General features: G+C 41.9%; 1 protein-coding gene across 1 annotated transcript in view; it reads right to left on the reverse strand.

Annotated features, from left to right (window-relative positions):
- Nucleotides 1-9,523, reverse strand: part of HEPHL1 (hephaestin like 1) — a 90,716-nt gene extending 81,193 nt beyond the window's left edge. Inside the window, exon 1 of the mRNA XM_069566543.1 lies at nt 9,354-9,523. Coding sequence (XP_069422644.1) covers nt 9,354-9,523 — 170 coding nt within the window. The remainder of the gene's footprint in view (nt 1-9,353) is intronic.
- Between the last annotated feature and the right edge of the window lie 6,965 nt (nt 9,524-16,488).

A 16,488-nucleotide genomic window follows, 5' to 3' on the forward strand; every position in this document is an offset into this window, starting at 1 on the left:
ACAGAATACTTTTAAAATTGTCACTTATCCCCACTCTCAGGACTTCTCCAACTTTTTTTTTCATTTATTTATTTTTTAATTGAAGGATAATTGCTTTACAGAATTTTGTAGTTTTCTGTCAAACCTCAACTTCTCCAACTCTTGATTTCTAGGCTGAACATTTGTAAAGCATTTTTCTCCTTGCATTGCAAAAATTTCTCCAACCAGCAAGTCAGATAAGATATTTTTCAGATTTTTGTAGAATCTTTTGTAATTTTTACAGAATTTTGTCGTTCTGTAAAACCTCAACTTTTGTAATTTTTACAGAATTTTGTAGTTTTCTGTCAAACCTCAACTTCTCCAACTCTTGATTTCTAGGCTGAACATTTGTAAAGCATTTTCTCCTTGCATTGCAAAAACTTCTCCAACCAGCAAGTCAGATAAGATATTTTTCATTTAGTTTTTTTAAATTATTTATTTAATTGGAGGCTAATTACAACATTGTGGTGGGTTTTGCCATACATTAACATGAATCAGCCATGGGTGCACATGTGTCCCCCCTCCCATCCTAAACCCCACTCCCCCTCCCTCCCCACCCAGTCCCTCTGGGTTGTCCCAGAGCACAGGCTTTAAGTGGCCTGCCTCATGTATCAAACTTGCACTGGTCATCTGTTTTACATATGGTAATATACATGTTTCAGTGTGTAGCCCTTCTTATTTCATTTTGCATCCCTACCTAATTCCTTCTTTGAGATTATTTTGAAACAAATTATATCACTTTTATATAAATACCTTAGCACATGTGTGCATGTGTGTTAAGTCACCTCATTCATGTCCGACTCTTTGCCACCCTATGAACTGTATCCCACTAGATTCTTCTGTCCATGGGATTCTCCAGACAATACTGGAGTGGGTTGCCATTCCCCCTCCAAGGGATCTTCCTTACCCAGAGATGGAACTCAGGGATAAAACCCACATCTCTTATGTCTCCTGCATTGGCAGGTGGGTTCTTTACCACTAGAGCCACCTGGGAAGCCCGAATACCATAGTTCAGCTCAGTTCAGTTCAGTTGCTCAGTCGTGTCCGACTCTTTGCGACCCCATGAATTGCAGCATGCCAGGCCTCCCTGTCCATCACCAACTCCCGGAGTTCACTCAGATTCACGTCCATCGAATCAGTGATGCCATCCAACCATCTAATCCTCTGTCGTCCCCTTCTCCTCCTGCCCCCAATCCCTCCCAGCATCAGAGTCTTTTCCAGAGTCAACTCTTTGCATGAGGTGGCCAAAGTACTGGAGTTTCAGCTTTAGCATCATTCCGTCCAAAGAAATCCCAGGGCTGATCTCCTTCAGAATGGACTGGTTGGATCTCCTTGCAGTCCATGGGACTCTAAAGAGTTCTCCAACACCACAGTTCAAAAGCACCAATTATTCGGCACTGAGCTTTCTTCACAGTCCAACACTCACATCGATACATGACTACTGGAAAAACCATAGCCTTGACTAGACGGACCTTAGTCGGCCAAGTAATGTCTCTGCTTTTGAATATGCTGTCTAGGTTGGTCATAACTTTTCTTCCAAGGAGTAAGCGTCTTTTAATTTCATGGCTACAGTCACCATCTGCAGTGATATTGGAGCCCCCCAAAATGAAGTCTGACATTGTTTCCACTGTTTCCCCATCTGGTTCCCGTGAAGTGATGGGACCAGATGCCATGACATTCATTTTCTGAATGTTGAGCTTTAAGCCAAATTTTTCACTCTCCTCTTTCACTTTCATCAAGACGCTTTTTAGTTCCTCTTCACTTTCTGCCATAAGGGTGGTGTCATCTGCATATCTGAGGATATTGATATTTCTCCCAGCAATCTTGATTCCAGCTTGTGCTTCTTCCAGCCCAGCATTTCTCATGATGTACTCTGCATATAAGTTAAATAAGCAGGGGGACAATATACAGCCTTGACGTACTCCTTTTCCTATTTGGAACCAGTCTGTTGTTCCATGTCCAGTTCTGACTGTTGCTTCCTGACCTGCATACAGATTTCTCAAGAGGCAGGTCAGGTGGTCTGGTATTCCCATCTCTTTCAGAATTTTCCACAGTTTATTGTGATCCACACAGTCAAAGGCTTTGGCATAGTCAATAAAGCAGAAATAGATATTTTTCTGGAACTCTCTTGCTTTTTCCATGATCCAGTGGATGTTGGCATTTTGATCTCTGGTTCCTCTGCCTTTTCTAAAACCAGCTTGAACATCAGGAAGTTCATGGTTCACGTATTATTAAAGCCTGTGTTGGAGAATTTTGAGCATTACTTTACTAGTATGTGAGATGAATGCAATTGTGCAGTAGTTTGAGCATTCTTTTGCATTACCTTTCTTTGGGATTGGAATGAAAACTGACCTTTTCCAGTCCTGTGGCCACCGCTGTTTTCCAAATTTGCTGGCATATTTAGTGCAGCACTTTCACAGCATCATCTTTCAGGATTTGAAACAGCTCAACTGGAATCCCATCACCTCCACAAGTTTTGTTCATAGTGATGCTTTCTAAGGCCCACTTGACTTCACATTCCAGGATGTCTGGCTCTAGATTAGTGATCACACCATCATGATTATCTGGGTCATGAAGATCTTTTTTGTACAGTTCTTCACTACCTCTAAATATAACCTCTTTAAATATAACTAGTATATCATTACCACACCTAAAAAATGAAAAATGGTTCTTCAATACCATCATACATTCAATTAATGGTTGGTGTTGTTTAGTTGATAAGTCATGTGCAAGTCTTATGAGGTTCCAAAGACTACACCACATCTCTGACCATGAATTTTCCAGGCAAGAATACTGGAGTGGGTAACCATTCACTTCTCAAGCAGATTTTCCTGACCCAGCGATCAAACCCGTGTCTCCTGCATTGGCAAGAGGATTCTATGCACTGAGCCACCAGTCAGTCAGTTCAGTTCAGTCACTCAGTTGTGTCCAGCTCTTTGCAATTCCATGAACCACAGCAAGCCAGGCCTCCCTGTCCATCACCACCTTCCGGAGTTTACTCAAACTCATGTCCATTGAGTCAGTGATGCCATCCAAACATCTCATCCTCTGTCATCCCCTTCTCCTCCTGCCTTCAATCTTTCCCAGCATCAAGGTCTTTTCAAATGAGTCAGCTCTTCACATCAGATGGCCAAAGTACTGGAGTTTCACCTTCAACATCAGTCCTTCCAATGAACACCCAGGACTGATCTCCTTTAGGATGGACTGGTTGGATCTCCTTGCAGTCCAAGGGACTCTCAAGAGTCTTCTCCAACACCACAGTTCAAAAGCACCAATTATTCAGTGCTCAGCTTTCTTTATAGTACAACTCTCACATCCATACATGACTACTGAAAAACCATAGCCTTGACTAGAAGGACCTTTGTTGGCAAAGTAATGTCTCTGCTTTTTAATATGTTGTCTAGGTTGGTGATAACTTTTCTTCCAAGGAGTAAGCGTCTTTTAATTTCATGGCTACAATCACCATCTGCAGTGATTTTGGAGCCCCAAAAAATAAAGTCTGACACTGTTTCTCCATCTATTTGCTGTGAAGTGATGGGACCAGATGCCATGATCTTCGTTTTCTGAATGCTGAGTTTTAAGCCAACTTTTTCACTCTCCTCTTTCACTTTCATCAAGAGGCTCTTTAGTTCTTCTTCACTTTCTGCCATAAGGGTGGAGTCATCTGCATATATGAGGTTATTGATATTTCTCCCTGCAATCTTGATTCCAGCTTGTGCTTCATCCAGCCCAGCGTTTCTCATGATGTACTCTGGATATAAGTTAAATAAGCAGGGTGATAATATATAGCCTCGACCTACTCTTTTTGCTATTTGGAACCAGTCTGTTGTTCCATGGTTGGTTCTAACTGTTGCTTCCTGACCTGCATACAGGTTTCTCAAGAGGCAGGTCAGGTGGTCTGGTATTCCCATCTCTGTGAGAATTTTGTGATCCACACAGTCAAAGGCTTTGGCATAGTTAATAAAGCAGAAATAGATGTTTTTTATGGAACTCTCTTGCTTTTTAGATGATCCAGCAGATGCTGGTGATTTGATCTCTGGTTCCTCTGTCTTTTCTAAAACCAACTTGAACACCTGGAAGTTCACGGTTCATGTGTTGCTGAAGCCTTGCTTGGAGAATTTTGAGCATTACTTCACTAGCGTGTGAGATCAGTGCAATTGTGCAGTAGTTGGAGCATTCTTTAGCACTGGCTTTCTTTGGGACTGGAATGAACACTGACCTTTTCCAGTCCAGTGGCTACTGCTGAGTTTTCCAAATGTGCTGGCATATTGAGTGCAGCACTTTAAAAGCATCATCTTTTAGGATTTGAAATAGTTTAACTGGAATTCTATCACCTCCACTAGCTTTATTCGTAGGGATGATTCCTAAGGCCCACTTGACTTCACATTCCAGGATGTCTGGCTCTTGGTGAGTGATCACACCATTGTGATTATCTGGGTCTTCTGTGTATTCTTGCCACTTCTTCTTAATAGCTTCTGCTTCTGTTAGGTCCATACCATTTCTGTCCTTTATTGAGCCCATCTTTGCATGAAATGTTCCCTTGGTATCTCTAATTTTCTTTCTTTTGTGTGTATGTGTTCAGATGCAATCTTTTTTTTTTCTGTTTATTTATTTCTTTATTTTACTTTACAATATTGTATTGGTTTTGCCATATATAGACTTGAATCCGCCATTGGTGTAGATGTGTTCCCCATCCTGAGTCCCCCTTCCACCTCCCTCCCATTCCATCCCTCTGGGTCATCCCAGTGCACCATCCTCGAACACCCCGTATCATGCATCGAACCTGGACTGGCGATTCATTTCACATATGATGATTTACATGTTTCAACGCCCTTATCCCGTTTTGAAAATTATTTCTGATGCCTGGGAATTATACCTCTCAGGTGACTTTAAGGATTATATTTCTGGACCTCGCAGGTGGTGCTATGATAAAGAACCCGCCTCCCAGTGCAGGAGATGTAAGAGACACAGGTTCAACCCCTAGATCTAAAGGGTCCCCTAGAGGAGGTCATGGCAACCCACTCCAGTATTCTTGCCTGGAGAATCCCAATGGACAGAGGAGCCTGGTGGCTTACAGTCTGTAGGGTCACAAAGAGTCGGACACGACTGAAGCAACTTAGCACACATATGCATGTTATACAAAGTAAGGAAACTGATGTTCACAGAGATCATGCGACATGTCCAAGGTTACACAGCAAATTGGGGACAAAGCAAGGACTAGAAGTCAGGCCTCTTGATTCCTGTTCTAGGCTCTTTCCTAGAAAGAGCCAAGACAGTGGAAAGAGCAACGACAGAAATTCGGCTGTCGTGGATTTGTAAACACTGGGCATTTTCTTGTTGTGAATATCTAAGCAGCAGAGTGTCTTCAGAAATGCTGTCTACTCATCCTGCGGAAGCCGAGTGAGAGGAACGGCCGCATCACCCAAGATGACCCCTTGCTCCAGGGAAAGGTGTTGCAACACGGAGTGCACATAGTGAACTCCATATTTTGTGACAATTTCATAGGTGTCCCCTGTGGCACCATGACACTTGTGAATCATAGCTCCTGAGACATGTGTCCTGTGGTCTTCAAGCAAGAGTCAGCAGCCAACCACAACTATGCCTTCTTAGAAACTTGCCTGAACCACCAGCCTCATGAGTGGCATGATTACTTCCTGGAATGATTAATACTAAAAGCCAGCACACGTCACAGCCTCATCCAGGCTTCCCTTTCGAGTCAGGAGTCTGTCCTGCATAAACACTGCCCCTCGACACACCAGAAGGAAACACGTGGGTACCTTGGCATTCCAGGTATGACATCTAGCATGCCAGCTGCTCCTAAAGGGCAGGAATCCTCCTCCAGGGAACCACAGCATTTGTTAAACAACCTCACTCTAATCTGATGCCAAACTGTGTTTTAGTCATGCCTGCTTTTTTTTTTCTTTTTCATCATAACTATTTTTGTACATTTTATTAAAATTTCTTCAAAGCCCCATCTGCTGGCTGAAATGATCAACAGAAAGCCCCTAACTTCTTCTTGCATCCAGCCTTGTGAAAATGGCATCTTAGTATTTGATTATTTAAAGTACTTTGAGTCTTTAAACACTCACAGACGTAGAAAACAAAGTTATGGTTACCAAAAGGGAAGTGGGTGGGGGGATAACCTGGGGGCTTGGGATTGACATGTACACACTACTACATTCAAAATAGATAACCAACAAGGTCCTACTGTGTAGCACAGGGAATCCAATATTCTGTAATAACCTAAATGGCAAAAGAATTTGAAAAAGAATGGATATATGTAAAACTGAATCAGTGCTGTAAACTGACACTAACAGAACATTGTAAATCAACTGTCAGTTCAGTTCAGTTCAGTTGCTCAGTCGTGTCTGACTCTTTGCGACCCCATGAATTGCAGCACGCCAGGCCTCCCTGTCCATCACCAACTCCCGGAGTTCACTCAGACTCATGTCCATCGAGTAGTCCCATATAAAATAAAATTTTAAAAATGGATGAGGTACTTTGGGTGTTTGAATAAACCCAGGTGACTGGTTTGGTCACTGACACCAGTGACCATTTTCAACGTTCTTCTGAAAAGAGTGACAAGTGAGACTAGACCTGCCCTTGGTAAAGAATCGGGTCTCTCTAGAAGGTTGTTATTTCTGGAATTCCCACTTCCCTCAAAGTTGAGTTTAATTCAATGGGAAAGGACCACCTTTGCCAAGAAAAGGTTTCACAGTGAAAAAAAATATTAGCTCTGAAGCCAAAGGAATGTGAGTTTGGTGATGCATTTTACACTGTAAACTCTGGCACATACTTAACCTCAGAGCCTCAGTTCCTTGTTTGTAGAGTGGGAATAATAACAACTGTAGGCAGTAACGAATTGAAAGTCACTGGTGGAATCCCTGGGTCAGAATCAATGCTACTGAACAGTGATAATGACATGAGCATTTTAGTAGAAAGAATTCTGTGCCTATGGAAAGGCAGTCCAACATCCCATTGAGCTTAAAGCCTATGTTCAGTGCCTTCAATGCATACGTCTTGAATAGTTTCCCATCCAATAGCAACTGACAATGATCATTTTTTTCTATTGAGCCCTTTTTGAGGATAACAGAGCTCTACTTTTAGGGAAGGCTGCTGGGAGTTAGGGGAGCCTTACAACCTCAGCTCCATTTGTTGCAGTACAAACTACCACCATCAACAGTCCGCAGATGTGAAATACAAAGAAGTCAAGAGTCTTTTCTGGGTCATCCCAGTGCACCAGCCCTAAGCATCCTGTATCCTGCATCAAACTTAGACTGGCGATTCATTTCTTATATGATATTACACATGTTTCAATGCCATGCTCCCAAATCATCCCACCCTCTCCCTCTCCCAGAGTCCAAAAGATTGTTCTATACATCTGTGTCTCTTTTGCTGTCCCGCATACAGGGTTATCATTACCACCTTTCTAAATTCCATATATATGTGTTAGTATACTGTATTGGTGTTTTTCTTTCTGGCTTACTTCACCCTATATAATGGGATGACCCAGAGAGATGCTTTGGGGAGGGAGGTGGGAGGGGGGTTCAGGATTGGGAACATGTGTACACCCGTGGCAGATTCATGTTGATGTATGGCAAAACCAATACAGTATTGTAAAGTAAAATAAAGCAAAATTTAAAAAATAATATATTTTTTAAAAAGAATCTTTTCTGGAAATAGCCCCCTGGACATGAAATTTCCTGGTACGAAGCTTAAGAAAAAGTCTTTTTCAGTAGCCTGGCATGAGCATCATCTTTTTGAATAAACAAAACAACTATGCCCCTTTTGCATTGTTAGAAAGCCTGGAAGCCATGGGTCCAAGCCAACTGGATCTTTGGTCTTCCCCCAGGGCAGGAGGACCTGACTCTTAAACGGATTTGATGGATAGACCCCATGAATCTTAGCAGCTAGAAGATGAAACCTGGATGTTGAATGCGCTGGGCACTGCCAATCAGGAAAGAGAGAACAGAACTTCCCTGGTGGTCCAGTGGTTAAGACTCTCAGCTTCCAAGGCAGGAGGCCAGGGTTCAAATCCTGTTCGGGGAACTAAGATGCCACAAACTGCAACAGAGAACTCGAGTGGCAACTACTGAGTCTCTGCTCCCTGGAGCCCATGTGCAACAACTAGAGAAGCCTGAACACCTCAATGAAGATCCAGCACAACTTAAATAAATAAATGTCTTTTAAAAAAAAAAAAAAAGGAAAGAACAAGTATGCGAATATACAACTATTTCCAAAATATCTCCAAAGATGTTCTAAGAACTACAATGTTGAAAATATGCATGATGGGACTTCTGGAATCAGAAGCTGATTTCAGAGGGAGCTCAAGGGAATAAATTAAGATTATTATTATTATTAAAATTACCATCTTAGATTAAGATCTTAATAAATTAGGATTATTATTAAGATTATTCCTCCCCCTGGGAGGATGAAGGGGAGCAAGGGCTGTTTTGTGCAAAAATTAAAAAGTCAGGGATAGAGAATGTTGCAGCACCATCTCATCCAGCTATGCCCTGGGCTCTGAGGATAAATACTGCCCTCAGACTGAATGGATTGGGGCTGGAACAAGTTTATCACCAGCAAAATAAAGCCATTTTTAAGTAGGCTCAAGGAAACTCTTAAAATATCAGCCAAATCTACTACAACTGTGCCCCTCTTTTAAACATTGCAAACCAAAACCAAAGTGTAACTACCTATGGCATATTTATCTCTAATGATTATATTTCATTCCAAAAATTAAAACTAAGAAAACACTGTGTATTTTAACAGCGAAGAATTCTTGAAAATTCTCAAATTTTTATCTCAAAGTTTAACTTTTTTTGGCAAAGTGAGTCCAGAATCCCTAGAAGTTCTTAGTGGTATCTAGGGAAAATTGCCCATATTAAAAAATAGGTCATTATTCAGAATACCTGGCTGTGTATATGACTCTTTACAGACAAAGTGAACAGGTAGAACTAAGAATCTCTCTCCCAAATTACACACTTGCCCATGCAAGAGCTCTCTAAGCAAACACAAAGCCTTCCTGTTTATCTAGATCAACTCATACCCATTGTATGGGCTTCCCAGGTGGCTCAGTGATAAAGAACCCACCTGCCAGGGCAGAAGACAGGGATTTGATTCCTGGGTGGGGAAGATCCCCTGGAGAAGGAAATGGAAACCCACTCCAATATTCTTGCCAAGAAAATCCCATGGACAGAGCAGCCTGGTAGGCTACAGTCCATTGAGTCCCAAAGAGTTGGACCCCACTGAGTAACTAAACAAAACCACCACCAACCATTGTAGTGGCCCAAGGAATACAAGCTGGAGTCTCTGAGGATCCCAAGTTCACTCACTTGTCTTCTGCGAAGCTTTTCCCAGTAATGACGTTCTTCCCTTGGGGCACATAGTTCCAGTATTCTTCCACAATCCCAATGTGGTATGTTCTGGTGACTGCACCAACCAGCCCAGACAGACCCAGGAGTGTGAGAAGAAGGATGCTGTCAGCCTGCCGCTTCCAAGGCATTTGTGGATGTAACTCGGGCCAGCAGCCTGCACAGGGACCAACCCTGCCTGTCCCTCCCCCTCACTCTCAGCCAGTTATAAATAAGGAATGGACAAGGCCCAGCTCCTCCTCCTCAGGGAGTTTGGGGTTGGGACAGAGGCTGACAACTTGTGTAAGCAGAGCAGCTTGATGAGGTAGTGGCTATGGTGACCAAACTTTTGCCAGCTGTCCAGGAAATGCGTAACTGGCTTATTTACTTACTGTACAAACCAAACAGTTTTGGTTCTGTAAGTCTTGGTGCTCTGCTGTGACATTGGTTTTTTATTTTTGCCAAGAATTTGCAAGGACTGTGTGTAGCCAGTCAGGCTCCACTGTCCCTGGGATTCTCTAGGCAGGAATACTGAAGTGGGTTGCCATCTCCTCCAGGAAGAATGTCAGTGCAAAAAGTTAAGCTAATATGTTCCTCCTGCTTCCTCTGTTTTTCTCTACACTTACTTAAAGGAATATATTAAGATTGGAAAACTAGGCTGGTCTGCATGGAGCACCAGGAAACAATCCCAAGCACCAGGGAAAGCTTCATCTCTGTCCCACAGGCAGAGGGAGTGATGTAATCACCCCCCGCCATCTCCAACTTGTTTTACGAGGCTACATGAAACAATCAACTCACATCATAAAGTTTATAACAACATTGTAAAAACTCATTAACTCTCCATTTGCTCATGCACCATCTCCCTCAGATTCTCTCAAATCCCATCAACAAAAATGAGGCACTCAAACCCCCTAGTTCAGTCAAAATTTTACAGTCCATCATCCCCAACGGCAGGGAGCTGCCTTTCTCAGGATGAAGAAAAATCATAAGGGAGAAGAAGGAGAATGCCCATTCACCTGTTTACTCAGATCTGTGACCTAGAATCTCCATGTTGAAAGAGACCTCATCCAACCCTGGAAGACAGCCAGTCAGATTCCCCTGCAGAGTTGCTTTTGAGACAGCAGCTCTGGAAGGAAGGAGACACCCTCCTGGCTGGGCTTTGAGGTTAAACAGACCTGTGTTTGAATCCAGTCCCACCATTTACTGATTGAGGGGCTCTGGATAATAACTCGATCTCTCTAAGTTTGTAAAATGGGGATGGAGGGATTATTCAGAAAATTTAAAGGATGAACTAGGAGCAAATCTAGATGAGCCTGGGCTTGATAACTTTCTAGATACAACACCTAAGACACAATCCATAAAAGAAATAATGGATAAGCTAAACTTCAAAAATAAATGTCTACTCTGTGAAAGACACTGTCAAAAGAAGAAGAAGAAAAGCCACAGACTTAGAGAAAATACTTGCCAAAGACATGTCTGATAAAGAAATGTTATCCAAAAATATACAAATAACTCTTGCTAAGTCACTTGCTAAGTCACTTGCTAAGTCGTGAAGATCCCCTGGAGGAAGGCATGGCAACCCATGCCAGTATTCTTTCCTGGAGAATTCCATGGATGGAGAAGTCTGGCAGGCTACTATCCACGGGGTCACAAAGAGTAGGACATGACTGAGCATGTGCGGGCATTTGGAAATATCCCAGACCAAATAGCCTTTTGTTCATACCACAAAGAAGCACAGTCTTAGTACGGTATCAAAAACATCATTAGAACATATGCCACACAATTCTTTTAGACAGGAGAAGCAGAAGCATTAATAACACTGATCAAAAATGCTCAAGTTAACTTTTTTGTCCAGGATACCACCTGAGGCAGGTACCACCTATCTTCTGATTCAAAACAAAGCCCCCAGAGAAGACCCAGTGCATGGGAGGTGCTGATGCTGATGAGATCAGTGCGCTCAAGCTATTTGAAGCAGAGAACATGGTTACTGAGGGGGCACAAGGGCCCAGGAAAGAGTTTACTAAAAGCAATGAAATAAAGTTCTGGAAAGTCTGACATTCTTCCTTACTCTTGGTCAATTAAGATGCTACTCAACAAGCACCTGAATTACATAAGAGCTCAGGAGTACAAAGGTGTATCAGTGGATGCTGTGTTCCTATGGCATTCATCTCTGAAAACCCATTGCTAAATACAAGGTGTTGGAACTTCCCTGATGGTCCAGTGAATAAGAGTCCACTGTACAGTTCAAGGGATACCATTCAATCCTGGTCTGGGAACCAAGATCCCACATGCCACGGAGCAACTAAGCCCACAGGCCACAACTACTGAGCCCAAGTGCTCCAGAGTCCATGCGCCACAGCGAGAGTCCGTGAGTGGCAACAAGGATCTTGGATGACACAGCGAAGACCCTGTGTGCCACAAGTAAGATCTGACGCAGCCAAATAAATAAATAAATTTTCAAATAACAAGTAAATAAATAAATGCAAGATGTCATGGACAATGTCAAGAATTTGATTAGGAACTCTGTAAGTAACCACGTGAACAAATACTTTCAATTCCATTGGACACTATTCAGACATATGTAAAGCAGAGAAATGCAAGATTTATAAAGCACCCACTATGTGAGATGGACAGTCCAGATATTCACTCCATGATTTCTCCAATATGCTCACCAGGTTTAAGATATGGTAAATCTTGATGTCAAGCATAGTAGAAGAGAAACATATTTTTGGATCAAATCATATTTCTCTGAAACATAGTATGGAATATTTAGACAATAAAACTTTTAGTGTGAGAAGCCAATTCAGATAAATAGTATTCCTGCTAGCCTTAGCTGAGTTGTCATTTTAAATAAAAAATAAACTGTGAATGACCAAATCTTTAGCCTTTTTGCATGTTTTAAGAGAAATATGAACTCTGACCAAAAACTCTCACCAGTCCAGGCCTCTAACTGCCCTGCCACAGTAGATCTTGGCTCTTCAACCTCCTTGGGACCCCCGGTTTCTTGATGGGATTTCTTTATTGATATTTCTCACTCAAAGCCTTTGGGCTTCCTGGCTGCTCTCACAGGGGCCAGGGTGACCTTCCTGTACACATATGGGATCAGGTCTCTCCACCACTTGAGACTTTTTGGCAAGCTCCTATAGCCTTCAGGATAAGGGCTAATGGCCTTGACTTGACTTTCAAGGCTGGCCTTAATCTGGCTCCTAGGCACTAGAGCCCTCTCCTCAACATTTAGCCCAGGCTCTGATCATCGTCATCGCCACCATGGCAACCAGTGTGCCCTTCATCTGTGCTGCTGTCATCACTTTGTAGATGTCTTTGCCATAGCACTTATCACACTCACACAGCACAGTAATCATCTGTTTGTCTGCCCTCCCACACAAACACCCATCAGAGACTTCTTATGGGCAGGGACTAAACTTTATTAATCCCTGTGTTCCCAATGTCTGATATTAAATGGTGAACCAACACATGCATAAATGAATGAATGGATAAATAAATATGTTAGATGCTACCAATATGTACCAAGAGCATGTTACATATTGGTTTCTATGCAAAACTCTTTACATGCATTATCTCATTTAATTATAACAACATCCTTATCAGGTGTACACCATTTTATCTGCTTTACTGATGAGGAAACCAGAGTTTAGAGGGGTTCTGGAACTTGCTCAATTCCCACAGTGGTAAGCAGAAGAGTTCTGTGAGACTCCAGTGTCCAATTTCTACCTGGTCCACTTAGACCAAGGAGAACGGGGAGCACCAGATGTTACGGTTTCCTGCTTCATTCTACAGGAGGACTTGCTCACTTTAAAGAAATATGTCAGGTGTGAAGTGGTACCTCATTGTGGTTTTGATTTGCATTTCTCTAATAATGAGTGATGTTGAGCATCTTTTCATGTGTTTGTTAGCCATCCGTATGTCTTCTTTGGAGAAATGTCTATTTAGTTCTTTGGCCCATTTTTTGATAGGGTCGTTTATTTTTCTGGAATTGAGCTGCAGAAGTTGCTTGTATATTTTTGAGATTAGTTGTTTGTCAGTTGCTTCATTAGCTATTATTTTCTCCCATTCAGAAGGCTGTCTTAGCCATCTGAATGGGAGAAAATAATAGCAAATGAAGCAACTGACAAACAACTAATCTCAAAAATATACAAGCAACTTATGCAGCTCAACTCCAGAAAAATAAACGACCCAATCAAAAAATGGGCCAAAGAACTAAATAGACATTTCTCCAAAGAAGACATACGGATGGCTAACAAACACATGAAAAGATGCTCAACATCACTCATTATTAGAGAAATGCAAATCAAAACCACAATGAGGTACCACTTCACACCAGTCAGAATGGCTGCGATCCAAAAATCTGCAAGCAATAAATGCTGGAGAGGCTGTGGAGAAAAGGGAACCCTCCTACACTGTTGGTGGGAATGCAAACTAGTACAGCCACTATGGAGAACAGTGTGGAGATTCCTTAAAAAATTGCAAATAGAACTACCTTATGACCCAGCAATCCCACTTCTGGGCATACACACCGAGGAAACCAGAATTGAAAGAGACACATGTACCCCAATGTTCATCGCAGCACTGTTTATAATAGCCAGGACATGGAAACAACCTAGATGTCCATCAGCAGATGAATGGATAAGAAAGCTGTGGTACATATACACAATGGAGTATTACTCAGCCGTTAAAAAGAATTCATTTGAATCAGTTCTGATGAGATGGATGAAACTGGAGCCGATTATACAGAGTGAAGTAAGCCAGAAAGAAAAACACCAATACAGTATACTAACGCATATATATGGAATTTAGGAAGATGGCAATGACGACCCTGTATGCAAGACAGGGAAAGAGACACAGATGTGTATAACAGACTTTTGGACTCAGAGGGAGAGGGAGAGGGTGGGATGATTTGGGAGAATGACATTCTAACATGTATACTATCATGTGAATTAAATCGCCAGTCTATGTCTGACGCAGGATGCAGCATGCTTGGGGCTGGTGCATGGGGATGACCCAGAAAGATGTTGTGGGGAGGGAGGTGGGAGGGGGGTTCATGTTTGGGAATGCATGTAAGAATTAAAGATTTTAAAATTTAAAAAATAAAAAACTAAAAATTTAAAAAAAAAAAAAAAAAGAAGGCTGTCTTTTCACCTTGCTTATATTTTCCTTTGTTGTGCAGAAGCTTTTAATTTTAATTAGATCCCATTTGTTTATTTTTGCTTTTATTTCCAACATTCTGGGAGGTGGATCATAGAGGATCCTGCTGTGATTTATGTCGGAGAGTGTTTTGCCTATGTTCTCCTCTAGGAGTTTTATAGACATTTCTCCAAAGAAGACATACGGATGGCTAACAAACACATGAAAAGATGCTCAACATCACTCATTATTAGAGAAATGCAAATCAAAACCACAATGAGGTACCACTTCACACCAGTCAGAATGGCTGCGATCCAAAAATCTGCAAGCAATAAATGCTGGAGAGGCTGTGGAGAAAAGGGAACCCTCCTACACTGTTGGTGGGAATGCAAACTAGTACAGCCACTATGGAGAACAGTGTGGAGATTCCTTAAAAAATTGCAAATAGAACTACCTTATGACCCAGCAATCCCACTTCTGGGCATACACACCGAGGAAACCAGAATTGAAAGAGACACATGTACCCCAATGTTCATCGCAGCACTGTTTATAATAGCCAGGACATGGAAACAACCTAGATGTCCATCAGCAGATGAATGGATAAGAAAGCTGTGGTACATATACACAATGGAGTATTACTCAGCCGTTAAAAAGAATTCATTTGAATCAGTTCTGATGAGATGGATGAAACTGGAGCCGATTATACAGAGTGAAGTAAGCCAGAAAGAAAAACACCAATACAGTATACTAACGCATATATATGGAATTTAGGAAGATGGCAATGACGACCCTGTATGCAAGACAGGGAAAGAGACACAGATGTGTATAACAGACTTTTGGACTCAGAGGGAGAGGGAGAGGGTGGGATGATTTGGGAGAATGACATTCTAACATGTATACTATCATGTGAATTAAATCGCCAGTCTATGTCTGACGCAGGATGCAGCATGCTTGGGGCTGGTGCATGGGGATGACCCAGAAAGATGTTGTGGGGAGGGAGGTGGGAGGGGGGTTCATGTTTGGGAATGCATGTAAGAATTAAAGATTTTAAAATTTAAAAAATAAAAAACTAAAAATTTAAAAAAAAAAAAAAAAAGAAGGCTGTCTTTTCACCTTGCTTATATTTTCCTTTGTTGTGCAGAAGCTTTTAATTTTAATTAGATCCCATTTGTTTATTTTTGCTTTTATTTCCAACATTCTGGGAGGTGGATCATAGAGGATCCTGCTGTGATTTATGTCGGAGAGTGTTTTGCCTATGTTCTCCTCTAGGAGTTTTATAGACATTTCTCCAAAGAAGACATACGGATGGCTAACAAACACATGAAAAGATGCTCAACATCACTCATTATTAGAGAAATGCAAATCAAAACCACAATGAGGTACCACTTCACACCAGTCAGAATGGCTGCGATCCAAAAATCTGCAAGCAATAAATGCTGGAGAGGGTGTGGAGAAAAGGGAACCCTCCTACACTGTTGGTGGGAATGCAAACTAGTACAGCCACTATGGAGAACAGTGTGGAGATTCCTTAAAAAATTGCAAATAGAACTACCTTATGACCCAGCAATCCCACTTCTGGGCATACACACCGAGGAAACCAGAATTGAAAGAGACACATGTACCCCAATGTTCACCGCAGCACTGTTTATAATAGCCAGGACATGGAAACAACCTAGATGTCCATCAGCAGATGAATGGATAAGAAAGCTGTGGTACATATACACAATGGAGTATTACTCAGCCGTTAAAAAGAATCCATTTGAATCAGTTCTGATGAGATGGATGAAACTGGAGCCGATTATACAGAGTGAAGTAAGCCAGAAAGAAAAACACCAATACAGTATACTAACACATATATATGGAATTTAGGAAGATGGCAATGACGACCCTGTATGCAAGACAGGGAAAGAGACACAGATGTGTATAACGGACTTTTGGACTCAGAGGGAGAGGGAGAGGGTGGGATGATTTGGGA

Source organism: Ovis canadensis, chromosome 21 (assembly GCF_042477335.2).
Source record: "Ovis canadensis isolate MfBH-ARS-UI-01 breed Bighorn chromosome 21, ARS-UI_OviCan_v2, whole genome shotgun sequence".
NCBI classification, from domain to species: Eukaryota; Metazoa; Chordata; class Mammalia; order Artiodactyla; family Bovidae; genus Ovis; species Ovis canadensis.